This window comes from Cornus florida, unplaced genomic scaffold (genome assembly GCF_030987335.1).
Source record: "Cornus florida cultivar Cherokee Brave unplaced genomic scaffold, ASM3098733v1 CherokeeBrave_3.0.0_Hap2_Chr05, whole genome shotgun sequence".
Lineage (NCBI taxonomy): Eukaryota > Viridiplantae > Streptophyta > Magnoliopsida > Cornales > Cornaceae > Cornus > Cornus florida.
The window spans coordinates 100,797,507-100,811,911 of NW_026775575.1; the positions used below are offsets into that span (position 1 = coordinate 100,797,507).

Genomic DNA, 14,405 nt, shown 5'->3' on the forward strand with positions numbered 1-14,405 from the left:
TTAATTTCTTTTAGTGGAGTAGAAATTAATTTATGAATTAATTGAATTGGTCATGGACCGAGCCAATTATTAATTTATTATAGCCAATAAAATAATAGGCCCAATGGATTCTCACTCGTAGCCTAACTTGATATTGGAATCATATTAAATTTGAGACATGTGAATTAGAGATTGAGAAGGATTTGTTATTTCCTTTTCTTTATCTTTATGTTACCTATAAATATACATGGTTTATATATATTTTATGAGTGATTTTTATGAGAAGGAAAAAAGAATATATTTTCTCTCTCTAGAAAATTAGGATTTATGTTCTTATCTAATGGAGGCTCCCACAAACCTAGTTTTCTAAGGTCATTCATGGAGGCTTATGAGTGATTCCTAAAGGCAAAACAATTACCAAGAAGATGGAGATCCAAGAAGAAGGCATCTTGTTAAGGGATGTACAATAAGTGAGAACATTCACTTTAGAGGAAAGATTTAAAGGTTTACTCAGACCTTTGACGTAAATATTCAATCTGTTAATTGAACGATACATCATAGTTTATTTTTGCATAAAACTTGTCTATATGTGATGAATTAAGATTTATGAATCAAAATCTCTCAAAAGAGTTTTTTAAATCTACCACGTTTCCCAACACCATTATCACCCCCGACTTACCTGGTGTATCATTGGGACGATGCTCTGTACCCCCAGGTTTGTAGACTGGGGTGGGTAAGGGGCCCTGCCTAGGGGAGTTCCTGGTGCTGACTAAAAAAAAAAAACATTATGTTAATTTTTTTGCATTTTGTGCCGTTATCATTTAATTGGAAGTGCATTATACGTCCTTTTTAATATAACTTAACAAAAAAAAATAAAAAACTTTTGATTTAACTATTGAGAAATGAGTTAATAAATAGTATATCTTGTAATGGATCACATAAACGTTGATCAAATGTTAATTTTTAGAAAAATATTTCCCATAGTTGTTAGGTCGAATAGTAATCATTCATTAATTTTACCAGGCTGGTCAAAAGTAAGTGTGTTTCTTAGTATGAAAAAAAAAAAAAAAAAAAAAAAAAAAACATTTATTAACCTTTATGCTCGTATATATTAAAGTAGGTATCTAGTATGACCCACTTTAAGACATCTAATTATTACAATTAATTAAATCAGATTATTTAGCCTAAGTTATAAGTTTAAATACAATTAATCTAATTTATTTTATTTTTTAGAGGTTATTTATTTATTTATTTTAGCATTTTAGAGATGAATGAACATAACAATTGAAAGCATGTCAAGAAATAACTCTCTCTCCCCCTCTGGCTCGCACACACAATGGTATGATTGTGTGTGAGAGATATAAGTGATTATTGGGTTCATTATTAAATTTTGGGCAGTGAGACATGTGAAAGAAATAAGTGATTATAAGTGTCACCTGCAAGAGCAAAGTTGGATGGCGTCATTAAACCATCCATAACTAAGATATGAACAATTAATTGATGTAATGGTATTGGTCCAATTTTAGTTAGTGCATTCCAAGTTTCAAATAGAGGGATAAAAACACAGACAATAAAAGAGGCATTAAAAAAGGGGCATTCCAATCCTGGAAACAATGCCCCATAAACCAAATAAATGCAATACTTTCTGCTAACACATTGGACATGTAACCAGCCTTAATAAAGTCACACTCATGAATCTGCTGACCTATGACTATTATTTTGCTTTGGTGCTCAAAGGGCAAAAAAAAGTTATGGAATCAATTCTAAATTGGATCATACATTCATTGCCCCACAATGAACCCAAGTGTTACACTATAGAGTTTGTCTCACATTCGAATTGAATAGAAAAATTATTGGGTTTAAATTAGTAAGCGTCCATCCACTGTAATTTGTATTAAAGTTACACTTAGTTCTTAATTCGGTGTTACATAAATTACAACCGGAATTGGATTTGGACTATCTATGAAAAGTATTACGTTAATTATCATTTTCATTGGGCTTAAAATGTACAAAATTTAATCCCTTTTTATGATCCGGTAGTACACTGAATCGGGTTCTATCCCACTATATGGTTCGGGTTCAACGCAACTCATGTCGACACGGTCATGGACTCACGGTCACGGTCCACCCGTTTCTTACACGTTAACGACTCTCTCTCTCTCTCTCACACACACACACACACACACACACACACAGGCCATAGCTTCCTGAAAAGTATAATCTCTCTCCTCACCTAGAACCCCACACAGCCTCTCTCGATAGCTTCGCTTTTCTCCATTCTCGTGTCAGACCTCTTCTCCTCCAAGCCCCTCTCTCCCTCCACTTACCCTTCCAACTAAGCAATCCTTCATTTCATCGTTTACAAAGCAGAGTGTCATCAACATCAAACCTAACTCTCTCTTCCTCTCTCTACACTTCTCTATGTATTCAATTTCAACCTCTGAGCTTATCTTCAACGCATCCCTATCCTAACCAGTGGGTCCAAAGCTACAGGCCCAAATGCATCCAACCGCCCCACAACCACCGTCGCCGCCGCCGCAGCCGCAAACCCTAGACCACATCAACCACCTCCTCTCTGACCTCCTCCCTTCCTCCCTCTCCATCACCTCCTTCACCGGCCGCTGGCGACTCCTCCACTCAAAACTCTGTTCTCTCAAGTCCTCTGTGTCCGAAATCGTTGACTCCCCTCAGTGGTCCGAAAACCCACTGGTTCAAACCCTTCTTCCCAACCTCCTCTCCACTCTCCAACGCATCCAGACTCTCTCCCACCAATGCTCCGACCCTTCCTACAATGTCGGGAAGCTCCTCATGCAGAGCGACCTCGACATGGCCACCTCCTGGCTCTCCAAGCACATTCAGGACATCGATTTGCTTCACAGATCCGGAGTCCTCCGTCAATCCAATGCCATCGTTCTCTCCCAACCCGGTCCTGGTTCGGCCAAGGAAGATTTAGGGTTTTTCATTCGGGACCTCTTCACCAGGTTACAGATCGGAGGGACTGAGTTCAAGAAGAAGGCTATGGAGCATCTGCTTCAGCTGCTCGCCGATGACGAAAAGTCCGCGACTTTGGTTGCCAAGGAAGGTAATGTTGGCTATTTGATTCGTTTGCTCGATCTGAGTGCAAACCCTCTGGTTCGAGAACAGGCGGCCACGGCTGTGTCGATTCTGGCCACGGCGAGTGATCAGTCCAGGAAATGTGTGTTCGAAGATGGAGGATTGGGACCTCTGCTCAAAATCATCGAGTCAGGGTCGACAGCGATGAAGGAGAAGGCGGCGATGGCCGTGGAAGCAATCACCGGAGATCCTGATAATGCTTGGGCGATCTCCGCCTACGGCGGTGTTCCTGTGCTGATCGAAGTGTGTAGGTCCGGATCTTTGGCTGCACAATCACACGCCGTCGGAGCAATCAGAAACGTCGCCACCGTAGAAGATATCAGGAACGCTCTGGGGGAGGAAGGGGTGGTCCCTGTTCTAGTCCAGTTGCTGGTCTCCGGCACCGATTCGGCACGCGAAAAGGCTGCGAATTGCATCGCAATCCTCGCTTCCTCCGGCGAGTATTTCCGAGCTCTGATATTGCAAGAGAGAGGATTGCAAAGACTGCTTCAATTGCTTCATGACTCCTCCAGTTCAGACACATTGGAACATGTCTTGCGAGCGATTTTCATCCTCTCGAATTCCGAGTCGACTGCAACGATCTTATCATGTTCAACTTCTTTCATTATACAAATCGCAGAGCTCGTCAAGCATGGAAACATCCTCGTTCAGCAAATATCTGCTTCGTTACTCGCCAATCTGTCGATAAGCGACGGCAACAAGCGAGCTATATCGAGTTGTATGGGATCTCTGGTGAAGCTAATGGAGTCGTCGAAGCCGGATGGGTTGCAGGAGGTGGCGGCGCGAGCGTTGGTGTCGCTGTTAACGGTCCGATCAAATCGGAAAGATTTGGTGAGGGATGAGAAGAGTCTCATGAGATTGGTTCAGATGTTGGATCCTAAAATCGAAGTGGTTAGCAAGAAGTTTCCGGTATCAGTGATCGGCGCGATCATGGCGGGAGGGAGTGAGGGTTGCCGGAAGAGGCTGGTGGTGGCCGGAGCTCAATTGCAGTTGCAGAGGCTTGCGGAGACGGAGGTCGCCGGAGCTAAGAAGGCGTTGCAGAGACTTTCCGGCAATCGTCTCCGGAGTATCTTCAGCAGGACTTGGAGGGAATAACCACAAAAGTACATAACCCCCGCCAACAAAGGTAAGAATCTGAAAAAAAAAATATATAAAAAAAATATTAATTTCGCAAGTTGTTACGTCCATGTGGGCAGATTAATGGTGCTTAAGTGGTTCAAACATCCAATCATATCGAGTCCAAGTGTTCATTTTAGGCTGGTATTGTTTTAAAAAATCTACCTGGACAATCATTACGTGGTTGACACACACACATATATATAAGTTTCTATTAGGAAGCTATTTATTTCACGTGGAAATAAAATGTTATCCTTGTGTTACGTGTATAACCAACTAAAAAGGAAAATGGCTTCCGCGTATAGCTAGACCTACTAGACATACACATATATATATTTAAAGCACTTCATAAATTTATTTCCGAGACACCCAAACTGTGAGGTGTACGGTTAGGCCAATATTATTATTACTAGATTTAAGGTTTATTATTATTTTTATATAAACCTTAAATATGTGCAATTAAAGCTCCAAATAACATCCCTTAATCACTGGACCAGGTTTTAATATGTGAATACAAAGATTAGTCTAGTAGAGTTTTTTTTTTGAAAAATTATTAATTTAATGAAACTGATGATTTTTTATTTTTTTTCATTTTTTGTTGTTGTTGTTGTGTAACAGATGATTAAGCAATCGGGGCAATGTATATGTACTTAGGACTCGGACAATAGATTGATAGTACTAAAAAGTAAACAGTATGTTGAGTATGAATCTTTAGATTGCTAACTTCTCAAGTCATTGAGTGTCATTTTAGTTAGGGGAAGGATTGTTGGGTTGACTAGGAAACACGTGACGCACACAATACATGGTGTCTGTCCTTTTTATAATGATATATATATTTTTTAGTTTGTGACATTGTATTTGTTATTGTAATACAGGAGGAGAGGATTTGGATTATTCTAACCGTGGAAAGAAGAAAACTATTTTTCCGGCAACAAAGGCACACTTCTTATATTCCAAGATTTATGTTATAATCTCGTAATTTATGGTTATTATAAAACCCACCAAAAAAAAAAAAATTGTAGTTATTCTAAAAATTATACTATATATACATATGACAACGGCATGGATACGGTTTTTAGGGAGTATCCTCATTTTCTTTATTTTTTAATCTTAATTGATTGACTGTGGAGAACAAATTGTGTGAAGAGCAAAGAGTGTTTGATGTTTTTCTTGTATTTTAATTTATTTATTTAAAAAAACCCCTTAAATCATATTTGTTTGGTAATGTACCATTTAAGGGAGTCGTGATGTATTGTAATAACCAAGTTCTAATTAGAGTGTGTGTAAACTCTTTTGCTTTGCTTTTCTTGATATTATATCCAAATTATCTTGTGCTTATGTTTGTTTGGGAGTAGGGAAATTCCAAATTGAAGCGGTTGTTAAGGTCCGTGAATCTATTTGCAATGATACTTGCATTTGTCTGTGTTTGCTTGGTGGATTCTGGGAATGGGAATCTGGATTTGTTTAAGATGGTGGCAATGATGATGGTGATTTTTGATTGATTTGGACGTTGATTGTAAATATATTGTACCCACGGGAGAACCAAGCCCCTTTTAGTGGTGGAGGAGGTGGCTAGGTTTTCTCTCTTTTATGTTTTTCCTTACCTAACAGTAACAGGTGATGGGAATTGTTGGTGGTGACGAAGAAAAAGCATTTTTACACAGTGAATTGGGCCTTTCATTAGATTTGGTGATTGTGGGGGTGGGGTCCATCTTTCTTTTCTTGATTGTTACTGATGTGGGTGCAGCAGCTAGAGTGATGAAATGGGTATATGAGTGAGATGAGTTGGAAGTGGGTTTCAAGTGGGACTTTTGAAATCAATGAAATGGATGATGAACAATAATGGGGACACTGGTGTATTCTTATCAATTGTGTGCCAAACTTATCTTCACTAGCATTCAATATTTGGAGCCCATTGGTTGGATATTTTGTACTAATTAAGTATTTATATTTTGATAAATAATTATGAGTGGAAATGGGAGTTAGAGGATTGGTTGGACTTTAGATCCATGTGTTAATGAGAATATTGGTAAAGAAAAGGAAAATGGAAGAGGAAACACCGGCGTAGATGTAGCTATAAAGAGGTGTTGGGATGGAGGGCCCATTTCTCTTCACAGGTCCAGAATTTCACATGGCCTGCCTTCTCCACCTTTCATTCCACTCATCTCTCTCTCTCTCTCTCTCTATATATATATATATAATTATATATCATCCTTGCAATGCACAATTGCACATTGCATCTGATGCTTGCTGAGAATGTTGGGACTTTTCGGTGGTCATATTTCCCGTGATATCCCTTTAAAGCAACTGCAAAAACAAGCTGTAAAGCTTCACATTATCACATACTCTCTCTCTCTCTCTCACACACACACACACACTTTTTTTTTTTTATTTATTTTTTCCCGCTAAAAACTTGACGGTTACAAGAGGAATTATTTATAGCAAAGGGGGGAGTTAGTTCAGGTACCTAATTCCAGCACTTTGAGCAACACCCTCAATTCCGGGAGAATAGCAACGAAAAAGAGAAGCCATGTGATGGGTGGGGTCTACGAAACATCCCTTATCTACATTCTCAAAGTTTTTCTTAGTGTCATAATCAATTAAAATCCATGTGGTTTTCACAGTAAATATGAATGTCACGTTGTGCGAACCATGAGACTACACTACCTAAATCTTGCACCTCTACCTTAATTTTAATTTGAGATGTGAGGTGGATGCAGATTGAACAACCACCACTGATTTGTCATTCATTGATAATGCTATGCCAACAACACGAGTTTTTACCTTCTCTAAGAAAACAAAAATAAAAAAATAAAAAATACCACCACCACGAGATTTTGTCTCGAGATCAAAGAATGAGGCAGACTGTCGTCTACTTCAAGTCTTGATTCCCTAACTTAATAAAGCAGTGAAGAAGAAGAAAGAAAAAAAAATAGAAGTTAGAAATCAAATAATGAAAGATTTCACTGCAATCAATAAAGTAATAATAAGTAATACAATGATTTCTAAATTATATTTACGGTTTTTTGGAACTGCCATTGCCAAGTTCCTTCTTTCGATTAGCAGCTGCTACGTGAAGCGGAAGCTCGAGATCCATTTAATGACCTTATTTCGGGAGGAGAAATGATTTTTTCAGAAGCAACGAATTTATAAACCAAATCGGGGCTAACCGGAACTAAGAATTATCAAATAATTCATCTAGGAATCAACAACAAAAAAACTTTGTTATAAACTTCCACACCGAATATATCATATCAACCTTTTAGTGTGTTGATAGAAATTATTGACAAAACTCTAAAATGGCATTTTAAGCAGCCACCTTGAAAGAGTGTGTAATAGCTCACTGATCGAGCGTTCTTATATTTATATATTTATACTAATACTAACTATATTTTAGGTTTCTACGTCACGAAAGACGTTTTGAAAAGCGTCAATTGTTTAATGGATAGAATCTCCTCCCTTTTTCCACTCCGTCCCGAAGAGTAACTAGGACCAATTTAGTCACGTTTTCATGTTCCAATTGAACATCATGAACTTTGTACCGCATGCATCGCCTAGATGGGTTCTAGAAAGTCACTTAAGAATGAATAAAGAACTAGACTATGAAAGAAAATACAAAGAAATGAATAGAAAATTTTCAACTGCCCAATTAAATATTTCTATATTTTATTCCATATTCGGAATGATTTCACCCCCTATCATTAGAATTTTATGAGAAGTAACTATCTATTCACCGCATTAAGATTCACCTTTATTCAATTAAATTTCTTAACTTGACACCAAGCTTTGAATTCATAATCACTGTTCACAAACATCTAGCATGAGGAGTTCCAAAAGCTTTGAATTCATAATCACTGTTCGATTGTTGGTTCAGTCCTAATCGAGTACCCTACGTTTCAATTTTGGTTTAACCTTGGTATATGCACTAGTTATTATATCAATATTACGCTTTAATTGACCTTTTTTTTTTTTTTTTTTCCAATAAAACCTACTATGTCCAAATTATATTTTCATAAAAACGTTATTAGTTTAGGTATTATTTTGTCCACTACTTATTGTACAAAAAATGATTCAACAATGTTTTTCCATAAAATTGGCTTTATTTTTGCAATAAAAAACATTGTTTGGACTTTGGAACAACCTTTGGTAGTCAAGGCCTGAAGTTTACCATATGCACTTGATTGCTACCCAATAGCTGAATGACACCGCATTTAAATTAAAAATCGGAGAAATTAAAAGTCGTGCGTTGAAAATTAAATTTACTTAGAATTTTTTGTGTGTAACATACGTGATGTTGGTTCCCACTGAATTATTGTGTTGTGAAAGCGAATTGCCTACACTGAAGTCTGAAAAGCCGAAAAAACAGATGGAAGTTGAATTGCAGCTTCCTTCGTTGTTGACTCTCTCTCTCCTTCCGAGAAAGTGTTTTTCAAAAAAGGATTAAAAGTGCATAAAATTTTAAATGCGAGAGAGACTTTTCTTTTCTCAAAAAAAAAAGCACTTTATGTCCGTGTCAATCTTGTATTAAAAAGTTATAACTTAAACAAGCCCATAAAACATAAATGCTCAATAGTTTCTCACAATAAGGAATAGCTTTGTTGCCTCCACTTTTGAGTTATTGCAGTGGGTTGGGCATAACGAACTAACTAGCGGCTGGGGCTGATCTGGTATTGCATGTGAGTTCTTGGTGGGTCCATATGTAAAACGGCAATATCTATCTTATAGAAAAAATATCTGACGGTTTTAATAGATAAGAGTTGTTCCAACGGCTCTTGTCAGTATTTAAAAAGAATAAAATCTCTTCAGCTTAACGTCGATCTAGTCTAGTATTACACTTGACCAAATATAACATTTCATGAAAGTAAGAAAAATATCAAAAAATGTAAAGGAGTACTAATTCTACACTTGGAAAAATAGAGGTGTACTAATAAGAATAATGCTTCAATAATAGTAGTAACAGAAGAAATGGAAAAGGCACCTAACAGCAGGACAGCCTCCTGATCTAGGTTAACAATGGAGAATTGCATTATTACGACAAGGTTAATGTTTCAAGGGTTCTCTTGGTTATTAAGTTTGTTGTACAGATACCATGATAAACTCTTTTTTGTACATGTAATTTATACAGTATTTAAATAGGTTTACTATTAAAATATCAAAACCGGATTTATAGTTTCGAAAACCTTAACTAGCTGCCAACCCTTTTCATCTTTGGCCAGAGGAACTGGGATGGAGAAAACGAGCTCCAATGTATCACGAACATCCTCAGAATTTAAAAGGAATTCAAGCACATCTGAAGTAACAATTCTTACTATGATGTCATGGGAATTCAAAGCGAAAATCGTTGATAAATTATTTTTAATATCCTCATAAGTGGGAAAAAACATTCTTTCACTCTGAAAAGCATTCCAAAAAACCACCACCTTTTCCAGTTTATTACTATCCAAAGCAGGAAATACGACAGCTCTTCTGAAAAACGAAGGAAGCAAAAGCCTATTTCTGTGTTACTGGTCATTTACCTCTTCAAACATGAAAATGACATTGGCATATTCTTCAAGCTGGACACATCAAACAACTCCATAAACCTTTGATCTGAAACTCTGGCCTTGGCAGCTGCGAAGCGCTGGTACTCATCAAAGACAGAAGACAGGCACCACTTCTGCAATTTCCTCAAGCATCCCACAACACAACCAGTTCGATGCTGAACAAGGCAAAAAGCAAAACCCAAATAGAATTTAGGTCTTGATAACCAAAATCATGAAGAGATTTAGTAAAAAGCCATTACTGCACATACCTTCCCTCGTTTGCAATGGATTAGAAGCGGGTGATTTCTTACATCTGCATTACGTACACAGATACAAGCGAGTATAAGTAAAATCCCTGAACAAGTTAACAGTCCAGTGACCAGAAACGAAGTGTGACAATGTTAAGTGTTTGTTTATACCTAGGACAACTTTCAGTGCATCGCGAATTGTATCCTCTGGGATGTTTACAAATGGCTCCTGGATACACAATTTGGAATATTAATTCATATAATTAAGAACTTCTTTCACTGTTCAGGCGACTAGTTATGATACAGGAGACTAAAACCATTCACCTACTATGAGTTACTCACAAGCACAATAATAGCATCACCGAAATCCTTCAAAAAGACCTAAAAATCAGACTATTGCAACTTAATTCAAGCATTTACGTCATGCAAAAGTGTATTCTTAAACCCAAAAGCTCACGGTTGGTTCCCTGGAACATGGCATATGCATGATTCACAAACTGTAAAATGAACAAATTATATTTCTGTTCACTTACTGGCAGACTCATAGGCACATTCAAGCCACCTGAACCGTGTGTCTAGGTTTGCCTATCATCTCCAACTTTCTACTAACCACTGTCAGGTTCAACTATTTTTTTTTACTAATTTGTCCATGAGCTGCTTGTACCAGAGACGCACAAAAAAAAAAGAATAAGCAAGTTCCTTTGCTTAAGAAGCATTTCATACTGCTGAAGAACATAAATGTTATAAATTTGCATTGCATCCAGCCAAAAACCAAAATCACAAGGATTATAATATGAGAAAGAAGTTAGAATAGACCAACCAATACAAAGCAAACAAAGAAAACAGATATGAAAAGGTTAATTAAATAAAAACAAAGACGGAAAAAATTTTGGGAGGTGAGATTAAGAAATCCAATTAATTTGAGGAAATAATCTTTGAATTGAAATGGTGCTTTACTGCTTTCCATTGTCCTAACTCAGGACCAAAAACAACTATGATATAATTTTACTTTTCATTTTGGACACATTTGTTTAGTGATATAAACTTCGAATTAATTTTAAAGATGCATTCCCTTATCTTAGCACAGAGCCCAAAACAACCATGGAAACAATTTTACCTCATCTTGGGTACCTATGACCTACTTACAGCTATCCATCTTATAAGCATATTTTATGGGCACGCAGATTCATGGTACAAAAGTTAGCAACTGAATGCAAGTATAACATAGCTTGAAAATTCTACCAATGGAGCAAGATTAAATCAGATAAATTAGTGCATGGCCCACTTCATCTAGGTATGTTGATTTCAACAAACATTTCATTTATCTTGTGCAAGAGCAAGACAACAATATGATTATAGCTACTATTTAGCCTGTTGAAAAACTGAACCAGTTGAAAGACCAAACCATGAAAAGAGTAAAATTTGTTCAGCTGAATTTGGCATGCAGTTCAATCCAGTGATTCATACAATGATGACATTTTAAACTAAACTGAATTGTGTGGTTTAGTTAACCAAACATCCCTCATAGGCAAATTAGGTACCTGTCTCTATTTTCTTGGATCAAAATAGATTAAAATGAAAACGTTTCATAATGTCTTGTTCAAATATACTCCAGTTTGGTCCCAACCCAATCAGTTTCCAGATCATCAGGATTCTTCAAAACCAACAAGCTTTAACAAATAGCAACAGAAAGAATCTAATAAATTTCTCCAAGCATACACGCAATGTAGTAGCAATGATAGCTTTATGGTTATGAGCACTTATCATACATGGGTTTATATGCAAGAGCCGCAAGATTAATAACAAGGAGGTATACTCTTTCCTCAAAATAAGATTTAGTAATCCTCACTGTCACAATGGATCATTTTCTATCAATGACACAGCCTTCTGCCTTCTCTAATGCAAGTTTAAAACGGCATCCTGATATAACAAAACTCAAGCTGCTGATTTTCAATTAAGATCAAGTATTTCTGTAAGTCTATGGAGTCTGCCAAACTTTGATAGGATGGTTACAAGTTCAAACTACAGAAGTATAGATAATTCCATTACAACACAAAATCACTACGATGTCAATCCAACCTCAATCCAAATTAAACAGTTAAAAAGGGAAGTCACTAACTTGTTTCATATCAGCTTTCACTTCAGAGATAGAATAAATGCTTACAAGATACGTGAAGGATACAAAAAATTGAAACGATAAAGGACAAGAAATAATAAGAAAATACAGAATGACAATTGCACAACCGAACAAGAAAGGGTAAAAATTCCATAAACTACATTTTTCAGCCTGCACATATGAAATGATGCGAGACAATAATTTAGATTGTGCATCCATCAAGTATTCATGAGGACACTGCCCAAATACATATAATATAGTGAATATATATAGATATAATAATATACCCATTAATGCACACACACACAAAAGAACAAAAGCATGTGACAATTGTTGAAGAATGATATTAGGTCACATGTCAGCCCTTATGCAGGGATTCCATCTTCGATGATTTCTTATCCTAAACTAGGAAGTTCGTGTACTCTTACATTGCATTAAATATTGGCAGATGAATTTTCAAAAGAGAACAGGAAAAGTAAATTTTTTTTTTTCTTTTCTGCTCTCTTAAAAAAAGGTACTTCAAATTATAGAATAGTAACAGAAACGAACAAATTATGCATTGCAAAATTACTAGGAGGAAAAGATGATATAACTCTGCTTCTAATTCCCTTCCAAGTTCTGTGATAAACTTAACGTCTAAAAGAAATTAAAGAATTCACATAGTTTATAAATCCTAAAGAGCCATCAACTCCAGCCCACTTTATTGAAAATAAAGCTTTATTAATGCAATCCCAATCATAATTGTTAAAGGCGCGCCTAGCTTCGAAAAAGCCCCAGGGTCGTCAAGGCTCAGCTAGAGCGCCTCAACCTACTACGGGCCAGGCCCCTTCAATCAGGCTCACGTAGGCTCACACTTTTTAGTTGGCTCCAGACTGAAAAAAGGGCGCGCCTTGTATTTTTTAATCATTTATTCATATCATTTTCTTTTTTACTTGATGACTAGTAAACTAAAAGGTTCTATATCATCTATCTTATTGTTTGAACCTTCTGAAATATTTGACAAAGTTCATAAATTTATGGTTCACTACTTACATTAACTGCTGCTTGATTATGAATATATATAATATTATATGGTTAACTATGCATTATTATATACACACTCCTTACTTCGATTAGGCTTGTGCCTTTAACAACTATGATCCCAATTGTTCGACATCAAAATTACCACAACAAATTTAAATATCAAATTCTATAGCTAATCAGATCAAACTTAACATCATGATAAATAGATAAACAGGAGTCATAATATACAAACTCGATCAACGTAAGAGCAAAACGAGGATCAAATTAATGGAAATGAAACGAGGATCAAATTAATGGAAATGAAACAAACCTTGCATCCCTCGATCCCAAATTGAAATAACCTGATCCCATTCGACTTCAGAAACTCTGTGTTGTGCTCTGGATATGGTTCGGGACACAAACATCTGCACATAATATATACACACACACACACACACACACAAAAACCCTAAAATCGTAAATTATCACTTCAATATGATGAGTTGAAGAATGAATATGAACATACACTACTTACATGATGGAACGGAGACCTAGGGATTGTAAGAAGGAGAAGTTGGCGGTGTCTGGGAAACCGGACCTGAAGATGCCATTATCGACCATGGAGAAGTTGAGAGGAGGAACATACAACCCTTCGCCGTTGTCATCTCCGGTGACCGGATAGACATGGGGCTCGACGACGGCGACCTCGATGGTTCTGCACGCGCCATTACAGTCTTGTTCCTTGTCAACTTTCATGACTTTTATACACAGTAGAATTGGGATAATATCCAGAGAGAGGATAGAAAGATAGTTGAAGATTCTGGTACCGGCTTTTTTTGACGGTTATATAAAGGGATTTTAGAGAGAGAGAGGTGGAACTGGTTGTTAAAATGCGCGGTTGATGGTGGCGACTATGGTATATTCGCTTTTGGATACTACACTTACTTTACCATATTGTGGAGAGAGAGAGAGACAGAGAGACAGAGAAAGGGCTAGAAACAGCACTGGGCGTTTTGTATGAAAAAGTGAAAAAGAAAAGCGACAATTAATTGAGTCCCAACAATAATTAAATATCATCAATTTTTGGCACACCCTTAAAACTAATTATTATAAAACCAATTTTAATTGTCTATTGATAAAAAAAAATAAAATAAACGAGTGATAATAGTTTAGAGTCCACAATGGTCAATTGATGTGAATGGGGTAGAAGTGTCTATTACAACACTTGCTCAAAATAAACATTTTTTATTTAAATATACTTTTTTTTTTTTTTTTTTTTTTTTTTCTCCTAACAAATTAAGAGGGGGG

The 14,405-nt window shown here is 36.6% G+C and overlaps 2 protein-coding genes across 3 annotated transcripts; one reads left to right on the plus strand and one right to left on the minus strand.

Annotated features, from left to right (window-relative positions):
* The first annotated feature begins 2,132 nt into the window (after window positions 1–2,132).
* Window positions 2,133–5,547, plus strand: LOC132308004 (vacuolar protein 8). Of its 2 annotated transcripts, none has more exons than XM_059805944.1 (2): window positions 2,133–4,219; window positions 4,828–5,078. In XM_059805944.1, exon 1 carries the CDS (start codon window positions 2,479–2,481, stop codon window positions 4,186–4,188), a length of 1,710 nt encoding a protein of 569 aa, XP_059661927.1. In that variant the 5' UTR covers window positions 2,133–2,478; the 3' UTR covers window positions 4,189–4,219; window positions 4,828–5,078. The 2 variants fall into 2 exon arrangements, with proteins under 2 accessions (XP_059661927.1, XP_059661926.1); XM_059805943.1 differs by lacking the exon at window positions 4,828–5,078 and adding an exon at window positions 5,085–5,547 and having other exon boundaries at window positions 2,135–4,219.
* Window positions 5,548–9,500: 3,953 nt separating this feature from the next.
* On the minus strand, window positions 9,501–14,088 carry LOC132308005 (tyrosine-protein phosphatase DSP1-like). Its single transcript, XM_059805945.1, has 5 exons — window positions 13,633–14,088; window positions 13,429–13,522; window positions 10,151–10,208; window positions 10,001–10,044; window positions 9,501–9,907 (listed from the first exon to the last, which is right to left on the minus strand). Exons 1-5 carry the CDS (start codon window positions 13,851–13,853, stop codon window positions 9,722–9,724), a joined length of 603 nt encoding a protein of 200 aa, XP_059661928.1. The 5' UTR covers window positions 13,854–14,088; the 3' UTR covers window positions 9,501–9,721.
* Between the last annotated feature and the right edge of the window lie 317 nt (window positions 14,089–14,405).